Below are 27190 nucleotides of genomic sequence, written 5' to 3'. Positions count from 1 at the left end.
TCATGATGGACGATATCGCTCATGATGGAAAATATCGCTCATGATGGACAATATCGCTCATGATGGGTGATCATGCTCATGATGGACGATAACGCTCATGATGGACGATATCGCTCATGATGGACGATATCGTTCATGATGGAGGATACCGTTCATGATGGACGATACTGCTCATGATGGACGATAACGCTCATGATGGACGATACTGCTCATGATGGACGATTAACGCACATCATGGACGATAACTCTCATGATGGACGATACCGCCTATGATGGACGATACCGCTGATGATGGCATGTGTGCTGATGATACTCACCCCTGCTGGAACCTTGTAGTTGTGAAGAATGATATCTCTTACGGGATATCGCTGAACAGCAATGCCTACTGGATACAACCTGACACAACAATACACAACATTGAGGTTTTTATGAAGTGTGTACTATCTATATACTCCTTATAGTACACACTGTATACTACTTCTATACTATTTTTAGTACACCCTGTATACTACTTCTATACTACTTATAGTACACACTGTACACTACTTCTATACTACTTATAGTACACACTGTATACTACTTCTATACTACTTATAGTACACACTGTATACTACTTCTATACTCCTTATAGTACACACTGTATACTACTTCTATACTATTTTTAGTACACCCTGTATACTACTTCTATACTACTTATAGTACACACTGTACACTACTTCTATACTACTTATAGTACACACTGTATACTACTTCTATACTACTTATAGCACTGTATACTACTTCTATTCTACTTATAGTACACACTGTTTACTACTTCTATACTACTTATAGTACACACTGTATACTACCTCTATACTACTTATAGTACACACTGTATACTACTTCTATACTACTTATAGCACTGTATACTACTTCTATACTACTTATAGTACACACTGTATACTACTTCTATACTACTTATAGCACTGTATACTACTTCTATACTACTTATAGTACACACTGTATACTACTTCTATACTACTTATAGCACTGTATACTACTTCTATACTACTTATAGTACACACTGTAAACTACTTCTATACTACTTATAGTACACACTGTATACTACTTCTATACTACTTATAGTACACACTGTACACTACTTCTATACTACTTATAGTACACACTGTAAACTACTTCTATACTCCTTATAGTACACACTGTATACTACTTCTATACTATTTTTAGTACACCCTGTATACTACTTCTATACTACTTATAGTACACACTGTACACTACTTCTATACTACTTATAGTACACACTGTATACTACTTCTATACTACTTATAGTACACACTGTATACTACTTCTATACTACTTATAGCACTGTATACTACTTCTATACTACTTATAGTACACACTGTAAACTACTTCTATACTACTTATAGTACACACTGTATACTACTTCTATACTACTTATAGTACACACTGTATACTACTTCTATACTACTTATAGCACTGTATACTACTTCTATTCTACTTATAGTACACACTGTTTACTACTTCTATACTACTTATAGTACACACTGTATACTACCTCTATACTACTTATAGTACACACTGTATACTACTTCTATACTACTTATAGCACTGTATACTACTTCTATACTACTTATAGTACACACTGTATACTACTTCTATACTACTTATGGCACTGTATACTACTTCTATACTACTTATAGTACACACTGTATACTACTTCTATACTACTTATAGCACTGTATACTACTTCTATACTACTTATAGTACACACTGTAAACTACTTCTATACTACTTATAGTACACACTGTATACTACTTCTATACTACTTATAGCACTGTATACTACTTCTATTCTACTTATAGTACACACTGTTTACTACTTCTATACTACTTATAGTACACACTGTATACTACCTCTATACTACTTATAGTACACACTGCATACTACTTCTATACTACTTATAGCACTGTATACTACTTCTATACTACTTATAGTACACACTGTATACTACTTCTATACTACTTATAGCACTGTATACTACTTCTATACTACTTATAGTACACACTGTATACTACTTCTATACTACTTATAGTACACACTGTATACTACTTCTATACTACTTATAGCACTGTATACTACTTCTATTCTACTTATAGTACACACTGTTTACTACTTTTATACTACTTATAGTACACACTGTATATTACCTCTATACTACTTATAGTACACACTGTATACTACTTCTATACTACTTATAGTACACACTGTATACTACTTCTACACTACTTATAGTACACACTGTATACTACTTCTATACTAATAGTACACACTGTATACTACTTCTATACTACTTATAGTACACCCTGTATACTACTTCTATACTACTTATAGTACACACTGTATACTACTTCTATACTACTTATAGTACACACTGTATACTACTTCTATACTACTTATAGTACACACTGTATACTACTTCTATACTACTTATAGTACACACTGTATACTACTTCTATACTACTTATAGCACACACTGTATACTACTTCTATACTACTTATAGTACACACTGTATACTACTTCTATACTACTTATAGTACACACTGTATACTACTTCTATACTACTTATAGTACACACTGTATACTACTCCTATTCTACTTATAGTACACACTGTTTACTACTTCTATACTACTTATAGTACACACTGTATACTACCTCTATACTACTTATAGTACACACTGTATACTACTTCTATACTACTTATAGTACACACTGTATACTACTTCTATACTACTTATAGTACACACTGTATACTACTTCTATACTACTTATTCTGTACACACTGTATACTTCTTCTATACTACTTATACTGTACACACTGTATACTACTTCTATACTACTTATACTGTACACACTGTATACTACTTCTATACTACTTATACTGTACACACTGTATACTACTTCTATACTAATACTGTACACACTGTATACTACTTCTATACTACTTATAGTACACACTGTATACTACTTCTATACTACTTATTCTGTACACACTGTATACTTCTTCTATACTACTTATACTGTACACACTGTATACTACTTCTATACTACTTATACTGTACACACTGTATACTACTTCTATACTACTTATACTGTACACACTGTATACTACTTCTATACTAATACTGTACACACTGTATACTACTTCTATACTACTTATAGTACACACTGTATACTACTTCTATACTACTTATTCTGTACACACTGTATACTTCTTCTATACTACTTATACTGCACACACTGTATACTACTTCTATACTACTTATACTGTACACACTGTATACTACTTCTATACTACTTATACTGTACACACTGTATACTACTTCTATACTACTTATAGTACACACTGTATACTACTTCTATACTACTTATAGTACACACTGTATACTGCTTCTATACTACTTATAGTACACACTGTATACTACTTCTATACTACTTATAGTACACACTGTATACTACTTCTATACTACTTATAGTACACACTGTATACTACTTCTATACTACTTATAGTGCACACTGTATACTACTTCTATACTACTTATAGTACACACTGTATACTACTTCTATACTATTTTTAGTACACCCTGTATACTACTTCTATACTACTTATAGTACACCCTGTATACTACTTCTATACTACTTATAGTACACACTGTATACTACTTCTATACTACTTATAGTACACACTGTATACTACTTCTATACTACTTATAGCACTGTATACTACTCCTATACTACTTATAGTACACACTGTATACTACTTCTATACTAATAGTACACACTGTATACTACTTCTATTCTACTTATAGTACACACTGTTTACTACTTCTATACTACTTATAGTACACACTGTATACTACCTCTATACTACTTATAGTACACACTGTATACTACTTCTATACTACTTATAGTACACACTGTATACTACTTCTATACTACTTATAGTACACACTGTATACTACTTCTATACTACTTATAGTACACACTGTATACTACTTCTATACTATTTTTAGTACACCCTATTTTTAGAGAGATCCGCCCCACTTTGACTCAGCCAGACTTTTTTGAGGGTTGCACTGCTGGACATGACTCCCATAGTCTTTAGTGTTGCTCCAATCATGTTCAATCAGGGAGCCCACCAACAACTGCTTAAATATATACCACCTGGTTATTTTGGTGCGGGCTGCCAACCACTAACTCCTTGCAGGACCCTTTAGAACGGCATTGAGTGTTACCATCAACCCAGCATTACTCAAAAGGCAGAGTGCTAGGACGTTTCAGTCTGCGACATCGGAGGACCTTCTGGACTCTCCAAACTGGGGAAATTCCGTTCGGATAAGTGGTTTGGCGGTGACAGAATGCGTAACAGGGAAGTTGACATCCGTGTCAGGTGGATGGTGGCTGGCTGGTACAGCGATTGCAGGGGTGAAGAAGCTAGCTGGTCGCCAAGACCGTCGGGTTCTAGCGAGAGCTTTTTTAGTTCCACCTTTCATCTCGTCGACACAGGCATGCTACGATAACTTGGCCGACACTCTACAACATGGTGTCCAGTCCTTGCACCGCTTCAGTCATCCTCCATTGCTGCCCTCGGTCCATTCTCCCGGTTGAGGGTGCTTTCCTAAGCCTCCTTGAATCTTTTCTCTTGAAGCTTCTGAAGTTACTCCAGGACTTGTTGCTCTTGCCTCAACACCATCCTCTTCCTCTGCTGCCGCATCCTGTCCAGGCTGGTCTGAAGCTAAAGATTCAAGTGAGCAAGAAACAGTACTTTGATTGGTCCTACTGGAGACATGGCAGAAGGGTTTAAGGGGCGAGTTGGGTCCTTGGCCGCCTCAGCGCCATGCTCCTCATCCATGAGCTAATTATGTTCATGATTTAAAAAAAAGGGGGGAGTGCCATCTCCGGGTTAGGAGATGGGTTAGTACCTCGGAGTCTTGGTCATGAGTGAGGGAAGAGTAGATCGTGAGATCGACAGGCGGATCGGTACTGCGTCGTCAGTAATGCGGACGGTGTATGGATCCGTTGTGGTGAAGAAGGAGCTGAGCCGGAAGGCAAAACTCTCAATTTACCGGTTGATCTACGTTCCCATCCTCACCTATGGTCATGAGCTTTGGGTTATGACCGAAAGGACAAGATCACGGGTACAAGCGGCCGAAATGAGTTTCCTCCGCCGGGTGGCGGGGCTCTCCCTTAGAGATAGGGTGAGAAGCTCTGTCATCCGGGAGGAGCTCAAAGTAAAGCCGCTGCTCCTCCACATGGAGAGGAGCCAGATGAGGTGGTTCAGGCATCTGGTCAGGATGCCACCCGAACGCCTCCCTAGGGAGGTGTTTCGGGCACGTCTAACCGGTAGGGGGCCACGGGGAAGACCCAGGACACGCTGGGAAGACTATGTCTCCCGGCTGGTCTGGGAATGCCTCGGGGTCCCCCGGGAGGAGCTGGACAAAGTGGCTGGGGAGAGGGAAGTCTGGGCTTCCCTGCTTAAGCTACTGCCCCTGCGACCCGACCTCGGATAAGCGGAGGAAGATGGATGGATGGATGGATGATAAAAACTTCTGTACACAAAGTTAAGTCCCGTGTTTTGTGTACCTTAGAATCTCCTTCACGGTGCCTTTAAGCAGTGGCGCCCCCTGCAGGGCTTTTTGAGGATCACCGCCTGCTTGAGCCCACGACGCCTTCACCTGCTGCCTCACGCTGTCCTGCACGTCCGCGTTGCGACTCAACTCGAACAGAGCGAACTGCAGGGGGACCGCAGTCTGGGGACACGGCAACACAACATCAACACACACAAACACACCCACACAGAGACCCACACTCACCGTGTCCACAGCTCCAGCCATCAGCTCAGTGATGTTGGCCTTGATGAGGTCCTGAGACAGCTGTCCTTTCTCCAGCAGTTGTCCCAGAACGCCGCTGTACCGGTCTGTCTTGGTCCCGGCGGCCACCTCGGAGGACAAGCGCCGGAAGCACCTCTGGATGCTGCTCTCGGCTGGAGGACCACAAGTTCAGTGACAGGGAGCAGACGTCCGTCCGTCCGTTCCTCCGACGCCGTACCTTGGCTGAAGATGTGGTCCCAGGCTGCGGCGTGCTGAGTCCACAGGGGGGCGCCCACGCGTTCCAGCAGGGAGGCGGGCAGGTAGAGGAGGGGCGGAGTCGTGGCCAACATTCTCTCCACCGCCACGATGAACTTCTCTGACTCCAGCGAGGGCGAGGAGGAGAAGAGGCCCACACGCTCGCCGTAGAGAACATGGCAGCTGGCTACACCGGGTCAGAGGTCAGGGGTGAAAGGTCAGATCACTTTCAACTCATTTCTTTCTTCTTCTTCTGGAGACCTGCATGACCTGTGACTTAGGACTTGGAAGTTTTCAATGTGGACTAGGACCTTTTCATTGTTGACCAGGACTTTTTCATTGTGGACTTGAAGCTTTTGATTGTGGACTAAGACAATTTGATTGTGGACAAGGACCTTTTGATAGTGGACTAGGACTTAATCATTGTGGACTTGAACCTTATAATTGTGGATTTGAACCTTATAATTGGGGACTAAGACCTTTTGATTGTTGACTAGGACTTTTTCATTGTGGACTTGAACCCTTTGATTGTGGACTTGGACCTTTTCATTTTGGACTAGGACTTTTTGTTTGTTGACTAGGACTTTTTCATTGTAGTCTTGAACATTTTGATCGTGGACTAGGTCCATTTGATTGTGGACTTGAACCTCTTAATTGTGGACTTGGATCTTTTTATTGTGGACTAAGTCATTTTGAGTATGGACAAGGTCCTTTTGAATGTGGACTATCACTTATTGATTGTGGACTAGGGCCTTTTCATTGTGGACTGGGTCCGTCTCATTGTGGACTTGGACCTTTTGATTATGGACTAAGTCCTTTTGATTTTGGGCTTGGACCATTTCAATGTGGAGTAAGTCCTTTTGAATGTGGACTAGGTCCTTTTTTATTGTGGACTATGTCTTATTGATTGTGGCCTGTGACCTTTTAATTATGAACTAGGAACCTTTCATTGTGAATTAGGTCCTTTTGATTGTAGACTAGGTCTTTTTGATTGTGGAATATGTACTTTCCAATGTGGACTAGGACCTTTTCATTGTTGACCAGGACTTTTTCATTATGGACTTGAAGCTTTTGATTGTGGACTAAGACAATTTGATTGTGGACAAGGACCTTTTGATTGTGGACTAGGACTTAATCATTGTGGACTTGAACCTTATAATTGTGGATTTGAACCTTATAATTGGGGACTAAGACCTTTTGATTGTTGAATAGGACTTTTTCATTGTGGACTTGAACCCTTTGATTGTGGACTTGGACCTTTTCATTTTGGACTAGGACCTTTTGTTTGTTGACTAGGACTTTTTCATTGTAGTCTTGAACATTTTGATCGTGGACTAGGTCCGTTTGATTGTGGACTTGAACCTCTTAATTGTGGACTTGGATCTTTTTTATTGTGGACTAAGTCATTTTGAGTATGGACTAGGTCCTTTTGATTGTGGACTATCACTTATTGATTGAGGACTAGGGCCTTTTCATTGTGGACTGGGTCCGTCTCATTGTGGACTTGGACCTTTTGATTATGGACTAAGTCCTTTTGATTTTGGGCTTGGACCATTTCAATGTGGAGTAAGTCCTTTTGAATGTGGACTAGGTCCTTTTTTATTGTGGACTATGTCTTATTGATTGTGGCCTGTGACCTTTTAATTATGAACTAGGAACCTTTCATTGTGAATTAGGTCCTTTTGATTGTAGACTAGGTCTTTTTGATTGTGGAATATGTACTTTCCAATGTGGACTAGGACCTTTTCATTGTTGACCAGGACTTTTTCATTGCGGACTTGAACCTTTTGATTGTGGACTAAGACAATTTGATTGTGGACAAGGACCTTTTGATTGTGGACTAGGACTTAATCATTGTGGACTTGAACCTTATAATTGTAGATTTGAACCTTATAATTGGGGACTAAGACCTTTTGATTGTTGACTAGGACTTTTTCATTGTGGACTTGAACCCTTTGATTGTGGACTTGGACCTTTTCATTTTGGACTAGGACTTTTTGTTTGTTGACTAGGACTTTTTCATTGTAGTCTTGAACATTTTGATCGTGGACTAGGTCCGTTTGATTGTGGACTTGAACCTCTTAATTGTGGACTTGGATCTTTTTATTGTGGACTAAGTCATTTTGAGTATGGACTAGGTCCTTTTGAATGTGGACTATCACTTATTGATTGTGGACTAGGGCCTTTTCATTGTGGACTGGGTCCGTCTCATTGTGGACTTGGACCTTTTGATTATGGACTAAGTCCTTTTGATTTTGGGCTTGGACCATTTCAATGTGGAGTAAGTCCTTTTGAATGTGGACTAGGTCCTTTTTTATCGTGGACTATGTCTTATTGATTGTGGCCTGTGACCTTTTAATTATGAACTAGGAACCTTTCATTGTGAATTAGATCCTTTTGATTGTAGACTAGGTCTTTTTGATTGTGGAATATGTACTTTCCAATGTGGACTAGGACCTTTTCATTGTTGACCAGGACTTTTTCATTGTGAACTTGAACCTTTTGATTGTGGACTAAGACAATTTGATTGTGGACAAGGACCTTTTGATTGTGGACTAGGACTTAATCATTGTGGACTTGAACCTTATAATTGTGGATTTGAACCTTATAATTGGGGACTAAGACCTTTTGATTGTTGACTAGGACTTTTTCATTGTGGACTTGAACCCTTTGATTGTGGACTTGGACCTTTTCATTTTGGACTAGGACCTTTTGTTTGTTGACTAGGACTTTTTCATTGTAGTCTTGAACATTTTGATCGTGGACTAGGTCCGTTTGATTGTGGACTTGAACCTCTTAATTGTGGACTTGGATCTTTTTATTGTGGACTAAGTCATTTTGAGTATGGACTAGGTCCTTTTGATTGTGGACTATCACTTATTGATTGTGGACTAGGGCCTTTTCATTGTGGACTGGGTCCGTCTCATTGTGGACTTGGACCTTTTGATTATGGACTAAGTCCTTTTGATTTTGGGCTTGGACCATTTCAATGTGGAGTAAGTCCTTTTGAATGTGGACTAGGTCCTTTTTTATTGTGGACTATGTCTTATTGATTGTGGCCTGTGACCTTTTAATTATGAACTAGGAACCTTTCATTGTGAATTAGGTCCTTTTGATTGTAGACTAGGTCTTTTTGATTGTGGAATATGTACTTTCCAATGTGTACTAAGACATCTTCATTGTGGACTATGTTTTATTGACTGTTGACTGAGACATTTTCATTGTGGACTTGGTAGTTTTGATCGTGGACTATGTCTTATTGATTGTGGACTAGTTCATTTTCGTTGTGGACTTTGACCTTTTCATTGTGGACTAGGCCTTTTTGATTTTGGACTAACTCTTTTTGATTGTGGACTAAGTCTTTTTCATGGTGAATTGTGAGTTTTTCATTGTGGGCTAGGCCCTTTTCATAGTGGACTGTGTGGCCTTTTAATTGTGGAGTAGGACCTTTTCATTGTGGACTAGGTCTTTTTGATTGTGAACTATGTTTTAGTGATTGTTGACTGAGATATGTTCATTGTGAACTAGGTTAGTTTGACTATGGACTATGTCTTATTAATTGTAGACTAGTTCATTGTGGACTTTGACCTTTTCATTGTGGGCCATGTCTTATTGATTATTGACAGAGGTATTTTAATTATGGACTAGGTTGTTTTGTGTGGACTAAGCACTTCTGATTGTGGACTAGGTCCTATTGATTGTTTTTCATTGTGGACTACTGTATGTCTTATTGATTGTGGACTATGTTCTATTGACTATGGACTAAGTCTTATTGACTGTGGACTATGTCTTATTGATTGTGGACTATGTTCTATTGACTCTGGACTATGTCTTATTGACTGTAGACTAAGTCTTATTGATATTAAACTAAGTTTTATTGACTGTGGACTATGCCTTGTTGATTGTGGACTAAGTCTTTTTGATATTGGACTAAGTCTTATTGACTGTGGACTATGTCCTATTGGCTGTGGACTAAGTCTTTTTGATATTGGACTAAGTCTTATTGACTGTGGACTATGTCGTATTGACTGTGTACTATGTCTTATATTGATTGTGGACTACGTCTTATTGGTTGTGGACTATGTCTTATTGACTGTGGACTATGTCTTATTCATTGCGGACTAAGTCTTATTGGTTGTGGACTATGTCCTATTGACTGTGGACTATGCCTTATTGATTGCGGACTAAGTCTTATTGGTATTGGACTATGTCTTATTGACTGTGGACTATGTCTTATTGATTGTGGACTAAGTCTCATTGACTGTGGACTATGTCTTATTGATTGTGGACTAAGTCTCATTGACTTTGGACTATGTCTTATTGATTGTGGACTAAGTTTCATTGACTTTGTACTATGTCTTATTGACTGTGGACAATGCCTTATTGGTTGTGGACTATGTTTTACTGATTGTGGACTATATCTTATTGACCGTGGACTATTTCTTTTTGACTGTGTACTATATCTTATTGACTGTGGGCTATGTCTTATTGACTGTGGACTAAGTCTTTATGATATTGGACTAAGTCTTATTGGTTGTGGACTAAGTCTTATTGACTGTGGACCATGTCCTATTGACTGTGGACTAAGTCCTATTGACTGTGGACTAAGTCTTTTTGATATTGGACTAAGTCTTATTGGTTGTGGACTAAGTCTTATTGACTGTGGACCATGTCCTATTGACCATGGACTAAGTCCTATTGACTGTGGACTAAGTCTTTTTGATATTGGACTATGTCTTATTGATTGTGGATTAATAACATCTGGGACAATTGTGTTATTGAGTCTATATTTTTTTATTTATTTAAACATTTCCAGGAAATTCCCTTTCAAATGAATGGATATTTTCAAAGTTCCACAACACCCACATTTTTCCCGTTTTTGCACCATTTTTTTTTACCCAGTTCAGATATTGAGGGCAAAAATATATTTCCCAAAATTCCTGGAATTTCCAGGAATTTCCTACCATTGAAAATAAATGGGCAATATACAAACTTCCATACGTCACACATTTCTCACCCGATTGGAACCGTTTTACTTTCAACACCTTCCACTTGTCCTGGAAAATCCAAGTATGATTTTACCAAGTTAAAAGAAATTCCAGGAATTCCCAGAGTTCCCGGTTTTCCAAAGCCCTACTTTCACCTTTTGTTATAAAGTTTTCATAGTTCACATTTGTCATCCAATTCCAACCATTCCACCATTAAAACGTTCCTCTTAGTTGGGAAATCAAAAGTTGTTTTTTCTTTTGAACAAATTCCCACTTTTCCTGAAATTCCAGGAATTCCAAAATACCAATTCCCAATTCAAAGCGTTACTACGTCAACATTCCTGAACCAATTCAAACATTTCCAACACCAACCCATTCATAACATCTGGTACAATTGTGCTATTGTGTCTATATATATATATATATATATATATTTTGTTTTTTATTTATTTTGGGTTTTTTTATTCAAAATTTCCAGGAAATTCCCATTCAAATGAATGGACAGTTTCAAAGTTCTACAACACCCAATTTTCTCACGTTTTTGCACCATTTTTTACCCGATTCGAACATTTCAACCGTCCACACATATTACTCACCCTGGAAATTGAAGGCAAAAACATATTTTCCAAAATTCCCAGTTTTCCTGGAATTTCTCCCCATTGAAAATACATGGGCAATATACAAACTTCTGCATATCCCACATTTCTCACCCAATTCGGACCGTTCCACTTTCAACACCTTCCACTCATCCTGGACAATCAAACTACCATTTATTTTTTATTTTATTTTTCAAAATTTCCAGGAAATTCCCATTCAAATGAATGGACAGTTTCAAAGTTCTACAACACCCAATTTTCTCACGTTTTTGCACCATTTTTTACCCGATTCGAACCTTTCAACCGTCCACACATACTACTCACCCTGGAAATTGAAGGCAAAAACATATTTCCCAAAATTCCCAGTTTTCCTGGAATTTCTCCCCATTGAAAATAAATGGGCAATATACAAACTTCCGCATATCCCACATTTCTCACCCAATTCGGACCGTTCCACTTTCAACACCTTCCACTCATCCTGGACAATCAAATTACCATTTATTTTGGGTTTTTTTATTCAAAATTTCCAGGAAATTCCCATTCAAATGAATGGACAGTTTCAAAGTTCTACAACACCCAATTTTCTCACGTTTTTGCACCATTTTTTACCCGATTCGAACATTTCAACCGTCCACACATATTACTCACCCTGGAAATTGAAGGCAAAAACATATTTTCCAAAATTCCCAGTTTTCCTGGAATTTCTCCCCATTGAAAATAAATGGGCAATATACAAACTTCCGCATATCCCACATTTCTCACCCGATTCGGACCGTTCCACTTTCAACACCTTCCACTCATCCTGGACAATCAAACTACCATTTATTTTGGTTTTTTTTTATTCAAAATTTCCAGGAAATTCCCATTCAAATGAATGGACAGTTTCAAAGTTCTACAACACCCAATTTTCTCACGTTTTTGCACCATTTTTTTTTACCCGATTCGAACCTTTCAACCGTCCACACATACTACTCACCCTGGAAATTGAAGGCAAAAACATATTTCCCAAAATTCCCAGTTTTCCTGGAATTTCTCCCCATTGAAAATAAATGGGCAATATACAAACTTCCGCATATCCCACATTTCTCACCCAATTCGGACCGTTCCACTTTCAACACCTTCCACTCATCCTGGACAATCAAACTACCATTTTCCCAGTTAAAACAAATTTCCAATAATTCCCAGAGTTCCCGGTTTTCCAAAGCCCTATTTTCACCTTTTGTTCTAAAGTTTTCACAGTCCACATTTGTCCACCAATTCCAACCATTCCCCCATCAAAACATTCCTCTTAGTTGGGGTTTTCTTTACAACAAATTCCCAGTTTTCCCGAAAATCCCGGGAATTCCAAAATATCAATTGTCAATTCAAAGCGTTACTGCGTCAACATTCCTGAACCCATTGAAAAAATTCCAACACCAACCCATCCATACCATCTATGACAATTGTGCACATGTTTTGTTTTGTTTTTCTCCGAATTTCCAGGAAATTCCCATTCAAATGAATGGACATTCTCAAAGTTCTACAACACCCAAATTTCTCTTATTTTTGCACCATCTTTTACCCGATTCCAACCTTTCAACCGTCCACACATACTACTCACCTTGGATATGGAAGGCAAAAACATATTTCCCAAAATTCCCAGTTTTCCCGGAATTTCTCCCCATTGAAAATAAATGGGCAATATACAAACTTCCGCATATCCCACATTTCTCACCCGATTCGGACCGTTCCACTTTCAACACCTTCCACTCATCCTGGACAATCAAACTACCATTTTCCAAGTTACATTTTTTTTCCAATAATTCCCAGAGTTCCTGGTTTTCCAAAGCCCTATTTTCACCTTTTGTTCTAAAGTTTTCACAGTCCACATTTGTCCACCAATTCCAACCATTCCACCATCAAAACATTCCTCTTAGTTGGGGATTTCTTTACAACAAATTCCCAGTTTTCCCGAAAATCCCGGGAATTCCAAAATATCAATTCTCAATTCAAAGCGTTACTGCGTCAACATTCCTGAACTGATTGAACAAATTCCAACACCAACCCATCCATACCATCTATGTCAATTGTGCACATGTTTTGTTTTGTTTTTCTCAGAATTTCCAGGAAATTCCCATTCAAATGAATGGACATTCTCAAAGTTCTACAACACCCAAATTTCTCCTATTTTTGCACCATCTTTTACCCGATTCCAACCTTTCAACCGTCCACACATACTACTCACCCTGGAAATTGAAGGCAAAAACATATTTCCCAAAATTCCCAATTTTCCCGGAATTTCTCCCCATTGGAAATAAATGGGCAATATACAAACTTCCGCATATCCCACATTTCTCACCCGATTCGGACCGTTCCACTTTCAACACCTTCCACTCATCCTGGACAATCAAACTACCATTTTCCCAGTTAAAACAAATTTCCAATAATTCCCAGAGTTCCCGGTTTTCCAAAGCCCTATTTTCACCTTTTGTTCTAAAGTTTTCACAGTCCACATTTGTCCACCAATTCCAACAATTCCACCATCAAAACATTCCTCTTAGTTGGGGATTTCTTTACAACAAATTCCCAGTTTTCCCGAAAATCCCGGGAATTCCAAAATATCAATTGTCAATTCAAAGCGTTACTGCGTCAACATTCCTGAACCCATTGAAAAAATTCCAACACCAACCCATCCATACCATCTATGACAATTGTGCACATGTTTTGTTTTGTTTTTCTCCGAATTTCCAGGAAATTCCCATTCAAATGAATGGACATTGTCAAAGTTCTACAACACCCAAATTTCTCCTATTTTTGCACCATCTTTTACCCGATTCCAACCTTTCAACCGTCCACACATACTACTCACCCTGGATATGGAAGGCAAAAACATATTTCCCAAAATTCCCAGTTTTCCCGGAATTTCTCCCCATTGAAAATAAATGGGCAATATACAAACTTCCGCATATCCCACATTTCTCACCCGATTCGGACCGTTCCACTTTCAACACCTTCCACTCATCCTGGACAATCAAACTACCATTTATTTTGTTGTTTTTTATTCAAAATTTCCAGGAAATTCCCATTCAAATGAATGGACAGTTTCAAAGTTCTACAACACCCAATTTTCTCACGTTTTTGCACCATTTTTTACCCGATTCGAACCTTTCAACCGTCCACACATACTACTCACCCTGGAAATTGAAGGCAAAAATATATTTCCCAAAATTCCCAGTTTTCCTGGAATTTCTCCCCATTGAAAATAAATGGGCAATATACAAACTTCCGCATATCCCACATTTCTCACCCAATTCGGACCGTTCCACTTTCAACACCTTCCACTCATCCTGGACAATCAAACTACCATTTATTTTGGTTTTTTTTATTCAAAATTTCCAGGAAATTCCCATTCAAATGAATGGACAGTTTCAAAGTTCTAAAAGACCCAATTTTCTCACGTTTTTGCACCATTTTTTACCCGATTCGAACCTTTCAACCGTCCACACATACTACTCACCCTGGAAATTGAAGGCAAAAACATATTTCCCAAAATTCCCAGTTTTCCTGGAATTTCTCCCCATTGAAAATAAATGGGCAATATACAAATTTCCGCATATCCCACATTTCTCACCCAATTCGGACCGTTCCACTTTCAACACCTTCCACTCATCCTGGACAATCAAACTACCATTTTCCCAGTTAAAAATTTTTTCCAATAATTCCCAGAGTTCCCGGTTTTCCAAAGCCCTATTTTCACCTTTTGTTCTAAAGTTTTCACAGTCCACATTTGTCCACCAATTCCAACCATTCCCCCATCAAAACATTCCTCTTAGTTGGGGATTTCTTTACAACAAATTCCCAGTTTTCCCGAAAATCCCGGGAATTCCAAAATATCAATTCTCAATTCAAAGCGTTACTGCGTCAACATTCCTGAACCCATTGAAAAAATTCCAACACCAACCCATCCATACCATCTATGACAATTGTGCACATGTTTTGTTTTGTTTTTCTCCGAATTTCCAGGAAATTCCCATTCAAATGAATGGACATTCTCAAAGTTCTACAACACCCAAATTTCTCCTATTTTTGCACCATCTTTTACCCGATTCCAACCTTTCAACCGTCCACACATACTACTCACCCTGGATATGGAAGGCAAAAACATATTTCCCAAAATTCCCAGTTTTCCCGGAATTTCTCCCTATTGAAAATAAATGGGCAATATACAAACTTCCGCATATCCCACATTTCTCACCCGATTCGGACCGTTCCACTTTCAACACCTTCCACTGATCCTGGAAAATCAAACTACCATTTATTTTGGTTTTTTTTATTCAAAATTTCCAGGAAATTCCCATTCAAATGAATGGACGGTTTCAAAGTTCTACAACACCCAATTTTCTCACGTTTTTGCACCATTTTTTACCCGATTCGAACCTTTCAACCGTCCACACATACTACTCACCCTGGAAATTGAAGGCAAAAACATATTTCCCAAAATTCCCAGTTTTCCTGGAATTTCTCCCCATTGAAAATAAATGGGCAATATACAAACTTCCGCATTTCCCACATTTCTCACCCGATTCGGACCGTTCCACTTTCAACACCTTCCACTCATCCTGGACAATCAAACTACCATTTATTTTGGTTTTTTTTATTCAAAATTTCCAGGAAATTCCCATTCAAATGAATGGACATTCTCAAAGTTCTACAACACCCAAATTTCTCCTATTTTTGCACCATCTTTTACCCGATTCCAACCTTTCAACCGTCCACACATACTACTCACCCTGGATATGGAAGGCAAAAACATATTTCCCAAAATTCCCAGTTTTCCCGGAATTTCTCCCCATTGAAAATAAATGGGCAATATACAAACTTCCGCATATCCCACATTTCTCACCCGATTCGGACCGTTCCACTTTCAACACCTTCCACTCATCCTGGACAATCAAACTACCATTTTCCCAGTTAAAACAAATTTCCAATAATTCCCAAAGTTCCCGGTTTTCCAAAGCCCTATTTTCACCTTTTGTTCTAAAGTTTTCACAGTCCACATTTGTCCATCAATTCCAACCATTCCACCATCAAAACATTCCTCTTAGTTGGGGATTTCTTTACAACAAATTCCCAGTTTTCCCGAAAATCCCGGGAATTCCAAAATATCAATTCTCAATTCAAAGCGTTACTGCGTCAACATTCCTGAACTGATTGAAAAAATTCCAACACCAACCCATCAATACCATCTATGACAATTGTGCACATGTTTTGTTTTGTTTTTCTCCGAATTTCCAGGAAATTCCCATTCAAATGAATGGACATTCTCAAAGTTCTACAACACCCAAATTTCTCCTATTTTTGCACCATCTTTTACCCGATTCCAACCTTTCAACCGTCCACACATACTACTCACCCTGGAAATTGAAGGCAAAAACATATTTCCCAAAATTCCCAATTTTCACGGAATTTCTCCCCATTGAAAATAAATGGGCAATATACAAACTTCCGCATATCCCACATTTCTCACCCGATTCGGACCGTTCCACTTTCAACACCTTCCACTCATCCTGGACAATCAAACTACCATTTTCCCAGTTAAAACAAATTTCCAATAATTCCCAGAGTTCCCGGTTTTCCAAAACCCTATTTTCACCTTTTATTCTAAAGTTTTCACAATCCACATTTGTCCACCAATTCCAACCATTCCCCCATCAAAACATTCCTCTTAGTTGGGGATTTATTTCGAAACAAATTCCCAGTTTTCCCGAAAATCCCGGGAATTCCACAATCCCAATTCTCAATTCAAAGCGTTACTGTGTCAACATTCCTGAACCCATTGAAAAAATTCCATCACCAACGCATCCATACCATCTATGTCAATTGTGCATGTGTTTTCCAAATTTCCAGGAAATTCTCATTCAAATCAGTGGACATTTTCAAAGTTCTACAACACCCAAATTTCTCCCATTTTTGCGCCATCTTTTACCCGATTCCAACCTTTCAACTGCCCATATGGAAGGCAAAAACATGTTACCCATTTCCCCCCAAAATCCCTGTTTTGCCAGAATTTCCAGGAATTTCTCCCCATTGAAAATAAATAGGCAATACACAAACGGTCCGCATATCCCACATTTTTTTTTTCGAAATCAGATGTTGTGTAATTTTACCCTAACACGGCATTGGCTCGATACCATTAGGATGGATACCACAGTATTGGACCGATACCATTAGGATGGATACCACAGTATCGGACCGATACCATGTGACCAATTCCACTCTTATCAGAACCCTGAAGTGCTGTGGCGCTCTTTTGACACGGGCAATGCATGGAAATGTGAAGATGAGTATTTTCCCATCCTTCACACACGCACTTGAACGCACCACCAAGCTGAAGGTTGACCTGCGGACAAAGGCGGAGTTGACGTCTGACCTTCCAGTGCAAAGCGGAAGAGGTCCGGACTGGGGTCCAGCGTCAGTCCGCCGCCCGCGGCCTCCACCCGGTCCCCGAGCATCCGGCAGAAATCCCTGGCCACCTGGTCCAGCAGGGGGAGGAAACGCCGGACGGCGGCGCTCACCATCACCTCCTTGTTGAGGAGGAGGCGGTCGGAGCGCCACTCCTCACCGTTCCTGGGGAGGGAGAAGCAGGGAGGCGCCATGAGCGTGGAAGAGACACCAGGAGACAGGCTGCTTTGGACAAAAATGGATGCTGGCTAACTTGAGGAAGATTCCCTTGCTGTGCTGGCGAGTCTCTCGGTGCGTCGCCCACGGCTGCAGGATCATCCGCCGCGGGTACGGGCCCTCGGAGCGGTACAGCTGCGCCACGTCGCCCGGCAACATGATGTTCACGCTGCTCTGAGTGCCCAGCTTCTCTCTTTCACGCACGACAACATCAAGAAAGAAGTCCAAAAATTGCTCATATCTGACTTACTTTTACAATTGGGCCCCTAAAGGGCCCCAGGGACCTACCATGTAGATCAATGTCTGAAAATGATTATGAATGAAAATCACCCTTGTAAAAAATGATTGACCTAATAAGACTACACTTACTTCACATCAAATATTGGACTTTGGAATATTCATGGGAAAGATTTGTGTTGTTTGCCATTGTGAAAAAGTGTGTCTTTGACAAAAAGGTTATAAAATATACAAAAACAAAGAAATAACAACTTAATGTCAATGAATTGATCTAAAGTTAATCAAGAAATGTAAGCGTTCAAAGTATTTAAAAAATGAATATTCATATATGACTCAGTTTAAACACTTTTACGAATGGGACCCTTTAGGGCAGTGGTCCCCCAACCACCGCGGACCGATTGGTACCGGGCCGCACAAGAATTTAAAAAATAAAAAATAAAAAATGTATGAAATCAACATAAAAAACACAATATATACATTCTATATCAATATAGATCAATACAGCCTGCAGGGATACAGTCCGTAAGCACACATGATTGTATTTATTTATGTAAAAAAAAAAAAAAAAAAAAAAAAAAAAAAAAAATTTTAATTTTATTTTTTTTAAAATACACCCCCCCCCCCCCCCCCCCCCCCCACCGGTCTGTGGGACAAATTTTCAAGCGTTGACCGGTCCGCAGCTACAAAAAGGTTGGGGACCACTGCTTTAGGGTCCTAGGGGCCTACAATGTAGACCAGGGGTCACCAACGCGGTGCCCGCAAGGACCAGATGAGTAGCCCGCTGGCCTGTTCTAAAAATAGCTCAAATAGCAGCACTTACCAATGAGCTGCCTCTATTTTTTTAATTTTATTTATTTACTAGCAAGCTGGTCTCGCTTTGCTCGACATTTTTAATTCTAAGAGAGACAAAACTCAAATAGAATTTGAAAATCCAAGAAAATATTTTAAAGACTTGGTCTTCACTTGTTTAAATAAATTCATTATTTGTTTTACTTTGCTTCCTATAACTTTCAGAAAGACAATTTTAGAGAAAAAATACAACCTTAAAAATGATTTTAGGATTTTTAAACACATATACCTTTTTACCTTTTAAATTCCTTCCTCTTCTTTCCTGACAATTTAAATCAATGTTCAAGTAAAAAAAATGTTTTTATTGTAAAGAATAATAAATACATTTTAAATTAATTCTTCATTTTAGCTTCTGTTTTTTCGACGAAGAATATTTGTGAAATATTTCTTCAAACTTATTATGATTAAAATTCAAAAAAATTATTCTGGCAAATCTCGAAAATCTGTAGAATCAAATTTAAATCTTATTTCAAAGTCTTTTGAATTTCTTTTAAAAATTTTGTTCTGGAAAATATAGAAGAAATAATGATTTGTCTTTGTTAGAAATATAGCTTGGTCCAATTTGTTATATATATATTTTAACAAAGTGCAGATTGGATTTTAACCTATTTAAAACATGTCATCAAAACTCTAAAATTAATCTTAATCAGGAAAAATAACTAATGATGTTCCATAAATTATTTTTTTTAGTTTTTCAAAAAGATTCGAATTAGCTAGTTTTTCTCTTCTTTTTTTCGGTTGAATTTGGAATTTTAAAGAGTCGAAGTTGAAGATAAACTATGTTTCAAAATTTAATTGTCATTTTTTGTGTGTTTTCTCCTCTTTTAAACCGTTGAATTAAGTGTAAATATCATTAATTATTAATAATAACATAGAGTTAAAGGTAAATTTAGCAAATTGGCTATTTCTGGCAATTTATTTAAGTGTGTATCAAACTGGTAGCCCTTCGCATTAATCAGTACCAAAGAAGTAGCTCTTGGTTTCAAAAAGGTTGGTGACCCCTGATGTAGACCAATGACAATTTCCACAAAATGATTATGAATGAAAATCACCCTTTTTATAAATAATTGACCTAATAAGTCTACACTTACTTCACATCAAATATTGGACTTTGGAATATTCATGGGCAAGATATTGCGCAGTTTGTGTTTTTTTTGCCATTGATAAAAGTTGTGCTTCTTATACAAAAAAAAAGGTATAAAATATGCAAAAGCAGAGAAATAATAACAACTTGATGTCAATGAATTGATCTAAAGTTAATCAAGAAATGTACGACTCAGTTTTAACACTTTTATGACTGGGACCCTCGAGGGTCCAAAGGACTTACAGTGTTGATCTTTATTAACGACGATCAATTCTTAAAAAATTATACGAATTAAAATTGTTATGAATTATTGATCGATTTCAGGCTACAAACACTTCTCATCAAATATTTGAATATATACACACATATATATAGATATATATTTATATATGTTTTTTGTGGGGTTTTGGGTTTTGTTTGTTTTTATACAAAAAGTGCATAAAACATACAACAACATAAGGTACAATAAAAATCTTGATATCAGTGAACAGATATTAAGTTGATCTAGAAATGTATGTGTTCAAAGTATCACAAATATATTTATATATGACTCAGTTTTAACACTTTCATGAATGGGACCCTTGGGGTCCAAAGGACCTACAATGTTGAATTTTATTAAAAACGATCAATTCTCAAAAAATAATTATGAATTAAAATGGTTATGAAGTATTTATCGATTTCAGGTTAAAAACACTTTGCATCAAATATTTGTATATTTAGTAATATTTTTTGTAATATTTGTATATTTATATTATAGTATATTTAAATGTGTTTTTTTGTGTGCTTTTGTTGTGTGTTTTTTTATACAAAGTGCATAAAACATTCAAAAACATAAAATATATAAAAAACTTGATATCAGTGAATAGATCTTAAGTTAATCAAGATTTGTTTAAGCATTCAAAGTATAAAAAATATATTTACATATGACTCAGTTTTAACACTTTTATGAATGGGACCTACAATGCACACCAATAACAATTTTCTGAAAGTGATTAGGGTGATTTTTATTCATAAAATCACTCCTTGTTATAAATGATTGACCTAATAAGACTACACGTACTTCACATCAAATATTGGACTTTGGAATATTCATGGGAAAGATTTGTGTTTTTTTGCCATTGAAAAAAAGTGTTTCTTTGACAAAAAGGTTATAAAATATACCAAAAAAAAAAAAGAAATAACTTAATGTCAATGAATTGATCTAAAGTTAACCAAGAAATGTAAGCATTCAAAGTACGAAAAATGAATAGAATATATTTCTGTATATATATATATATATATATATATATATATATATATATATATATATATATATATATATATATATATATATATATATATATATATATATATATATATATATATATATATATATATATATATATGCATATATATATATATATATATATATATATATGTCTTAATTAGATATCCAAAAAATAGTGCTCGATACCGTGGTAGAGCGTAATATGTATGTGTGGGAAAAATCACAAGACTATTTCATCTCTACAGGCCTGTTTCATGAGGGGTTTTTCCTCAATCCTCAGGAAAAAAAAAAATTTATTTTATTTTTTTATTTAAATCTCCTGAGGATTGAGGAAAACCCCTCATGAAACAGGCCTGTAGAGATGAAATAGTCTTGTGATTTTTCCCACACATACATACATATATATATATATATATATATATATATATATATATATATATATATATATATATATATATATATATATATATATATATATATATATATATATATATATATATATATGTTTATTTATTTATTTATATACATAAATATATTTATTTTATTCATTTTTCATACTTTGAATATATATATATATATATAAATATAAAATATGTATATAAATTAGGGATGTCCGGACATATCGGCCTGCTGATATTATCGGCCGATAAATGCGTTAAAATGTAATATCGGAAATTATCGGTATCGTTTTTTTTATTATCTGTATCGGGTTTTTTTTTGGTTTTTTAAATTTTTTTTATTAAATCAACATAAAAAACACAAGATACACTTACAATTAGTGCACCAACCCAAAAAACCTCCCTCCCCCATTTCTTTCTGTTATCTATATTGTGGTTCCTACATTATATATCAATATATATCAATACAGTCTGCAAGGGATACAGTCCGTAAGCACACATGATTGTGCGTGCTGCTGGTCCACTAATAATACTAACCTTTAACAGTTAATTTTACTCATTTTCATTAATTACTAGTTTCTATGTAACTGTTTTTAGATTGTTTTACTTTCTTTTTTATTCAAGAATTTTTTTATAATTTAGTTACCTTATTTTATTTTATTTTTTTAAAAAGTACCTTATCTTCACCATACATGGTTGTCCAAGTTAGGCATAATAATGTGTTAATTCCACGACTGCATATATCAGTTGATATCGGTATCGGTTGATATCGGTATCGGTAATTAAAGAGTTGGACAATATCGGAATATCGGATATCGGCAAAAAGCCATTATCGGACATCCCTAATATATATATATATATATATATATATATATATATATATATATATATATATATATATATATATATATATATATATATATATATATATATATATATATATATTTATATACATACAATAATTTCATATCAAATATTTGACTTTTAAATATTGCACACGTTGTATTTTTTGCAAAGGATAATACAGATTTTTATTTTGCTAAAAAGGGTATAAAAAGATAAAAAGGGTATGAAACATAAAAAACATGAATAAATAACAAGTTAGTATCAATGAATGATTTTACAGTCAAAGAAAAAAAAGATTTCCCATGACTTACTTTCAGCACTTTTTATGAGCGGGGCCCCCGAGGGTCCAAGGGGCCTACAATGTGGATGTTATTCAAGAATAAGGAATGAAAATCCGTGTTGTAAATGATTGAAGTCTACAAATATTTGTTTTTGTGGGGAAAATGTTGCATAGTTTGTGAAATAAAAGCATTGAAGGTGAACAAAAATATACTTTTGTGGCCCTTTTGGGTCATTTGGGAAGTGTTGAAGAGGGTCCATCCTCACCTGTAAATAGGTCCAAGGTTCTGGAAGGTCCTCTCCATGCGCTTGTGGAGCAGCCTGAAGCCGTCCTCCCTCCAGACCTGGACCAGGTTGATCCATCCGCTCCTGCCCGTGTGAGGGATCTCCTGGAAGCTCCTCACTCCGTCCGCTCCTCCCGCACCTCGCCTGCCCTCTCCGGGTGCTGGCGCCGCCGCCACCGCCAGAGCCCTGCTGGGCGCTCCCAGGCGCAGCCCGGCTCGGACGCACGCTCCCACCACCTTGGACATGGTCCTGGTGGTGGGGGGCCCGGTGTCGGCTCTGTTTATTCCCTCCATCTGGCATCCTTGGACCTCCTGACAGGAGCTGACGATTTATGGACGTGGAGGTGTGCGGGTCAAGAGAAGAAGCATCAAAAGGAAAAGAGTCTCATACACGCCATTTATCACTTGTACTCACAACAGTTATTTTACATGAAGTTCTTGCAAAGTACTCACTAGTATTTGTACCATGAGTACACAGAGTACTACACAGAACTGTCTTTAAAATGTTGAAGTGGAGTGGTAATAGCGGAATGGCCACAATAATTCACTACCACTGTCAGTGACTACAGTTGGTCGCTACATCTGTAAGTGCAAGTTAAAACTCTACTATGCAAAGCCACGGCTTTTTATCAACAACACCCAGAAACGCTTTGCTGGGCCCAAGCTCCTCTAAGAAGGACTGATGCAAAGTGTAATAATTTGAGAGCAATCGTGGCACCGTATGTGGAGCGATGCGGACACGTTTGTTACTGGACACTATCCAACACGCCTCGGAGACTATGTGAACACTTGCGAACACTTCAGAAAACCACTGTCAGTGACTACAGTTGGTCGCTACATCTGTAAGTGCAAGTTAAAACTCTACTATGCAAAGCCACAGCCATTTATCAACAACACCCAGAAACGCTTCGAATTTAGGGATTTCATCATCTACGCTCCGTAATATCATCAAAAGGTTCAGAGAATGTGGAGAAATCACTGCAGGTAAGCCATGATATTACACACCTTGGATCCCTCAGGCGCGACTGCATCAAAAAGCCACATCAGTGTGTAAAGGATATTACCACATGGGCTCAGGAACACTTCAGAAAACCACTGTCAGTGGCTACAGTTGGTCGCTACATCTGTAAGTGCAAGTTAAAACTCTACTATGCAAAGCCACAGCTTTTTATCAACAACACCCAGAAACGCTTTGCTGGGCCCAATCTCCTCTAAGAAGGACTGATGCAAAGTGTAATAATTTGAGAGCAATCGTGACACCGTAAGTGGAGCGATGCGGACACGTTTGTTACTGGACACTATCCAACACGCCTCGGAGACTATGTGAACACTTGCGAACACTTCAGAAAACCACTGTCAGTGACTACAGTTGGCCGGTACATCTGTAAGTGCAAGTTAAAACTCTACTGTGCAAAGCCACAGCCATTTATCAACAACACCCAGAAACGCTTCGAATTTAGGGATTTCATCATCTACGCTCCGTAATGTCATCAAAAGGTTCAGAGAATGTGGAGAAATCACTGCAGGTAAGCCATGATATTACACACCTTGGATCCCTCAGGCGCGACTGCATCAAAAAGCCACATCAGTGTGTAAAGGATATCACCACATGGGCTCAGGAACACTTCAGAAAACCACTGTCAGTAACTACAGTTGGTCGGTACATCTGTAAGTGCAAGTTAAAACTCTACTATGCAAAGCCACAGCCATTTATCAACAACACCCAGAAACGCTTTGCTGGGCCCAAGCTCCTCTAAGAAGGACTGATGCAAAGTGTAATAATTTGAGAGCAATCGTGACACCGTAAGTGGAGCGATGCGGACACGTTTGTTACTGGACACTATCCAACACGCCTCGGAGACTATGTGAACACTTGCGAACACTTCAGAAAACCACTGTCAGTGACTACAGTCGGTCGGTACATCTGTAAGTGCAAGTTAAAACTCTACTATGCAAAGCCACAGCCATTTATCAACAACACCCAGAAACGCTTCGAATTTAGGGATTTCATCATCTACGCTCCGTAATATCATCAAAAGGTTCAGAGAATGTGGAGAAATCACTGCAGGTAAGCCATGATATTACACACCTTGGATCCCTCAGGCACGACTGCATCAAAAAGCCACATCAGTGTGTAAAGGATATCACCACATGGGCTCAGGAACACTTCAGAAAACCACTGTCAGTAACTACAGTTGGTCGGTACATCTGTAAGTGCAAGTTAAAACTCTACTATGCAAAGCCACAGCTTTTTATCAACAACACCCAGAAACGCTTTGCTGGGCCCAAGCTCCTCTAAGAAGGACTGATGCAAAGTGTAATAATTTGAGAGCAATCGTGACACCGTAAGTGGAGCGATGCGGACACGTTTGTTACCGGACACTATCCAACACGCCTCGGAGACTGTGTGAACACTTGCGAACACTTCAGAAAACCACTGTCCGTGACTACAGTTGGTCGCTACATCTGTAAGTGCAAGTTAAAACTCTACTATGCAAAGCCACAGCCATTTATCAACAACACCCAGAAACGCTTTGCTGGGCCCAAGCTCCTCTAACAAGGACTGATGCAAAGTGTAATAATTTGAGAGCAATCGTGACACCGTAAGTGGAGCGATGCGGACACGTTTGTTACTGGACACTATCCAACACGCCTCGGAGACTATGTGAACACTTGCGAACACTTCAGAAAACCACTGTCAGTGACTACAGTTGGTCGCTACATCTGTAAGTGCAAGTTAAAACTCTACTATGCAAAGCCACAGCCATTTATCAACAACACCCAGAAACGCTTCGAATTTAGGGATTTCATCATCTACGCTCCGTAATGTCATCGAAAGGTTCAGAGAATGTGGAGAAATCACTGCAGGTAAGCCATGATATTACACACCTTGGATCCCTCAGGCGCAACTGCATCAAAAAGCCACATCAGTGTGTAAAGGATATCACCACGTGGGCTCAGGAACACTTCAGAAAACCACTGTCAGTGGCTACAGTTGGTCGCTACATCTGTAAGTGCAAGATAAAACTCTACTATGCAAAGCCACAGCCATTTATCAACAACACCCAGAAACACTTTGCTGGGCACAAGCTTCTCTAAGAAGGACTGATCCAAAGTGTAATAATTTGAGAGCAATCGTGACACCGTAAGTGGAGCGATGCGGACACGTTTGTTACCGGACACTATCCAACACGCCTCGGAGACTATGTGAACACTTGCGAACACTTCAGAAAACCACTGTCAGTAACTACAGTTGGTCGGTACATCTGTAAGTGCAAGTTAAAACTCTACTATGCAAAGCCACGGCTTTTTATCAACAACACCCAGAAACGCTTTGCTGGGCCCAAGCTCCTCTAAGAAGGACTGATGCAAAGTGTAATAATTTGAGAGCAATCGTGACACCGTAAGTGGAGCGATGCGGACACGTTTGTTACTGGACACAATCCAACACGCCTCGGAGACTATGTGAACACTTGCGAACACTTCAGAAAACCACTGTCAGTGACTACAGTTGGTCAGTACATCTGTAAGTGCAAGTTAAGACTCTACTATGCAAAGCC

At 38.1% G+C, this 27190-nt stretch overlaps 1 protein-coding gene across 2 annotated transcripts in view; it reads right to left on the bottom strand.

Annotated features, from left to right (window-relative positions):
* LOC133659755 (cytochrome P450 11B, mitochondrial-like) overlaps positions 1-24060 on the bottom strand; it is a 33111-nt gene extending 9051 nt beyond the window's left edge. The window contains exons 1-7 of one of the 2 annotated variants that reach the window (XM_062062453.1): positions 23614-24060; positions 18424-18579; positions 18139-18335; positions 6129-6332; positions 5894-6063; positions 5664-5830; positions 318-396 (exon numbers count right to left, since the gene is read on the bottom strand). In XM_062062453.1, the coding sequence (XP_061918437.1) occupies positions 318-396; positions 5664-5830; positions 5894-6063; positions 6129-6332; positions 18139-18335; positions 18424-18579; positions 23614-23924 (1284 nt within the window). In that variant the 5' untranslated portion in view covers positions 23925-24060. Of the gene's footprint in view, positions 1-317; positions 397-5663; positions 6064-6128; positions 6333-18138; positions 18336-18423; positions 18580-23613 lie in introns of both variants that reach the window. The other variant, XM_062062452.1, reaches the window with a different exon arrangement.
* Between the last annotated feature and the right edge of the window lie 3130 nt (positions 24061-27190).

The sequence above is a fragment of the Entelurus aequoreus genome, linkage group LG11, assembly GCF_033978785.1.
Source record: "Entelurus aequoreus isolate RoL-2023_Sb linkage group LG11, RoL_Eaeq_v1.1, whole genome shotgun sequence".
Lineage (NCBI taxonomy): Eukaryota > Metazoa > Chordata > Actinopteri > Syngnathiformes > Syngnathidae > Entelurus > Entelurus aequoreus.
The sequence above is the reverse complement of the archived record's forward strand: the minus strand, read 5'-3'. Positions and strand labels throughout refer to the sequence as shown.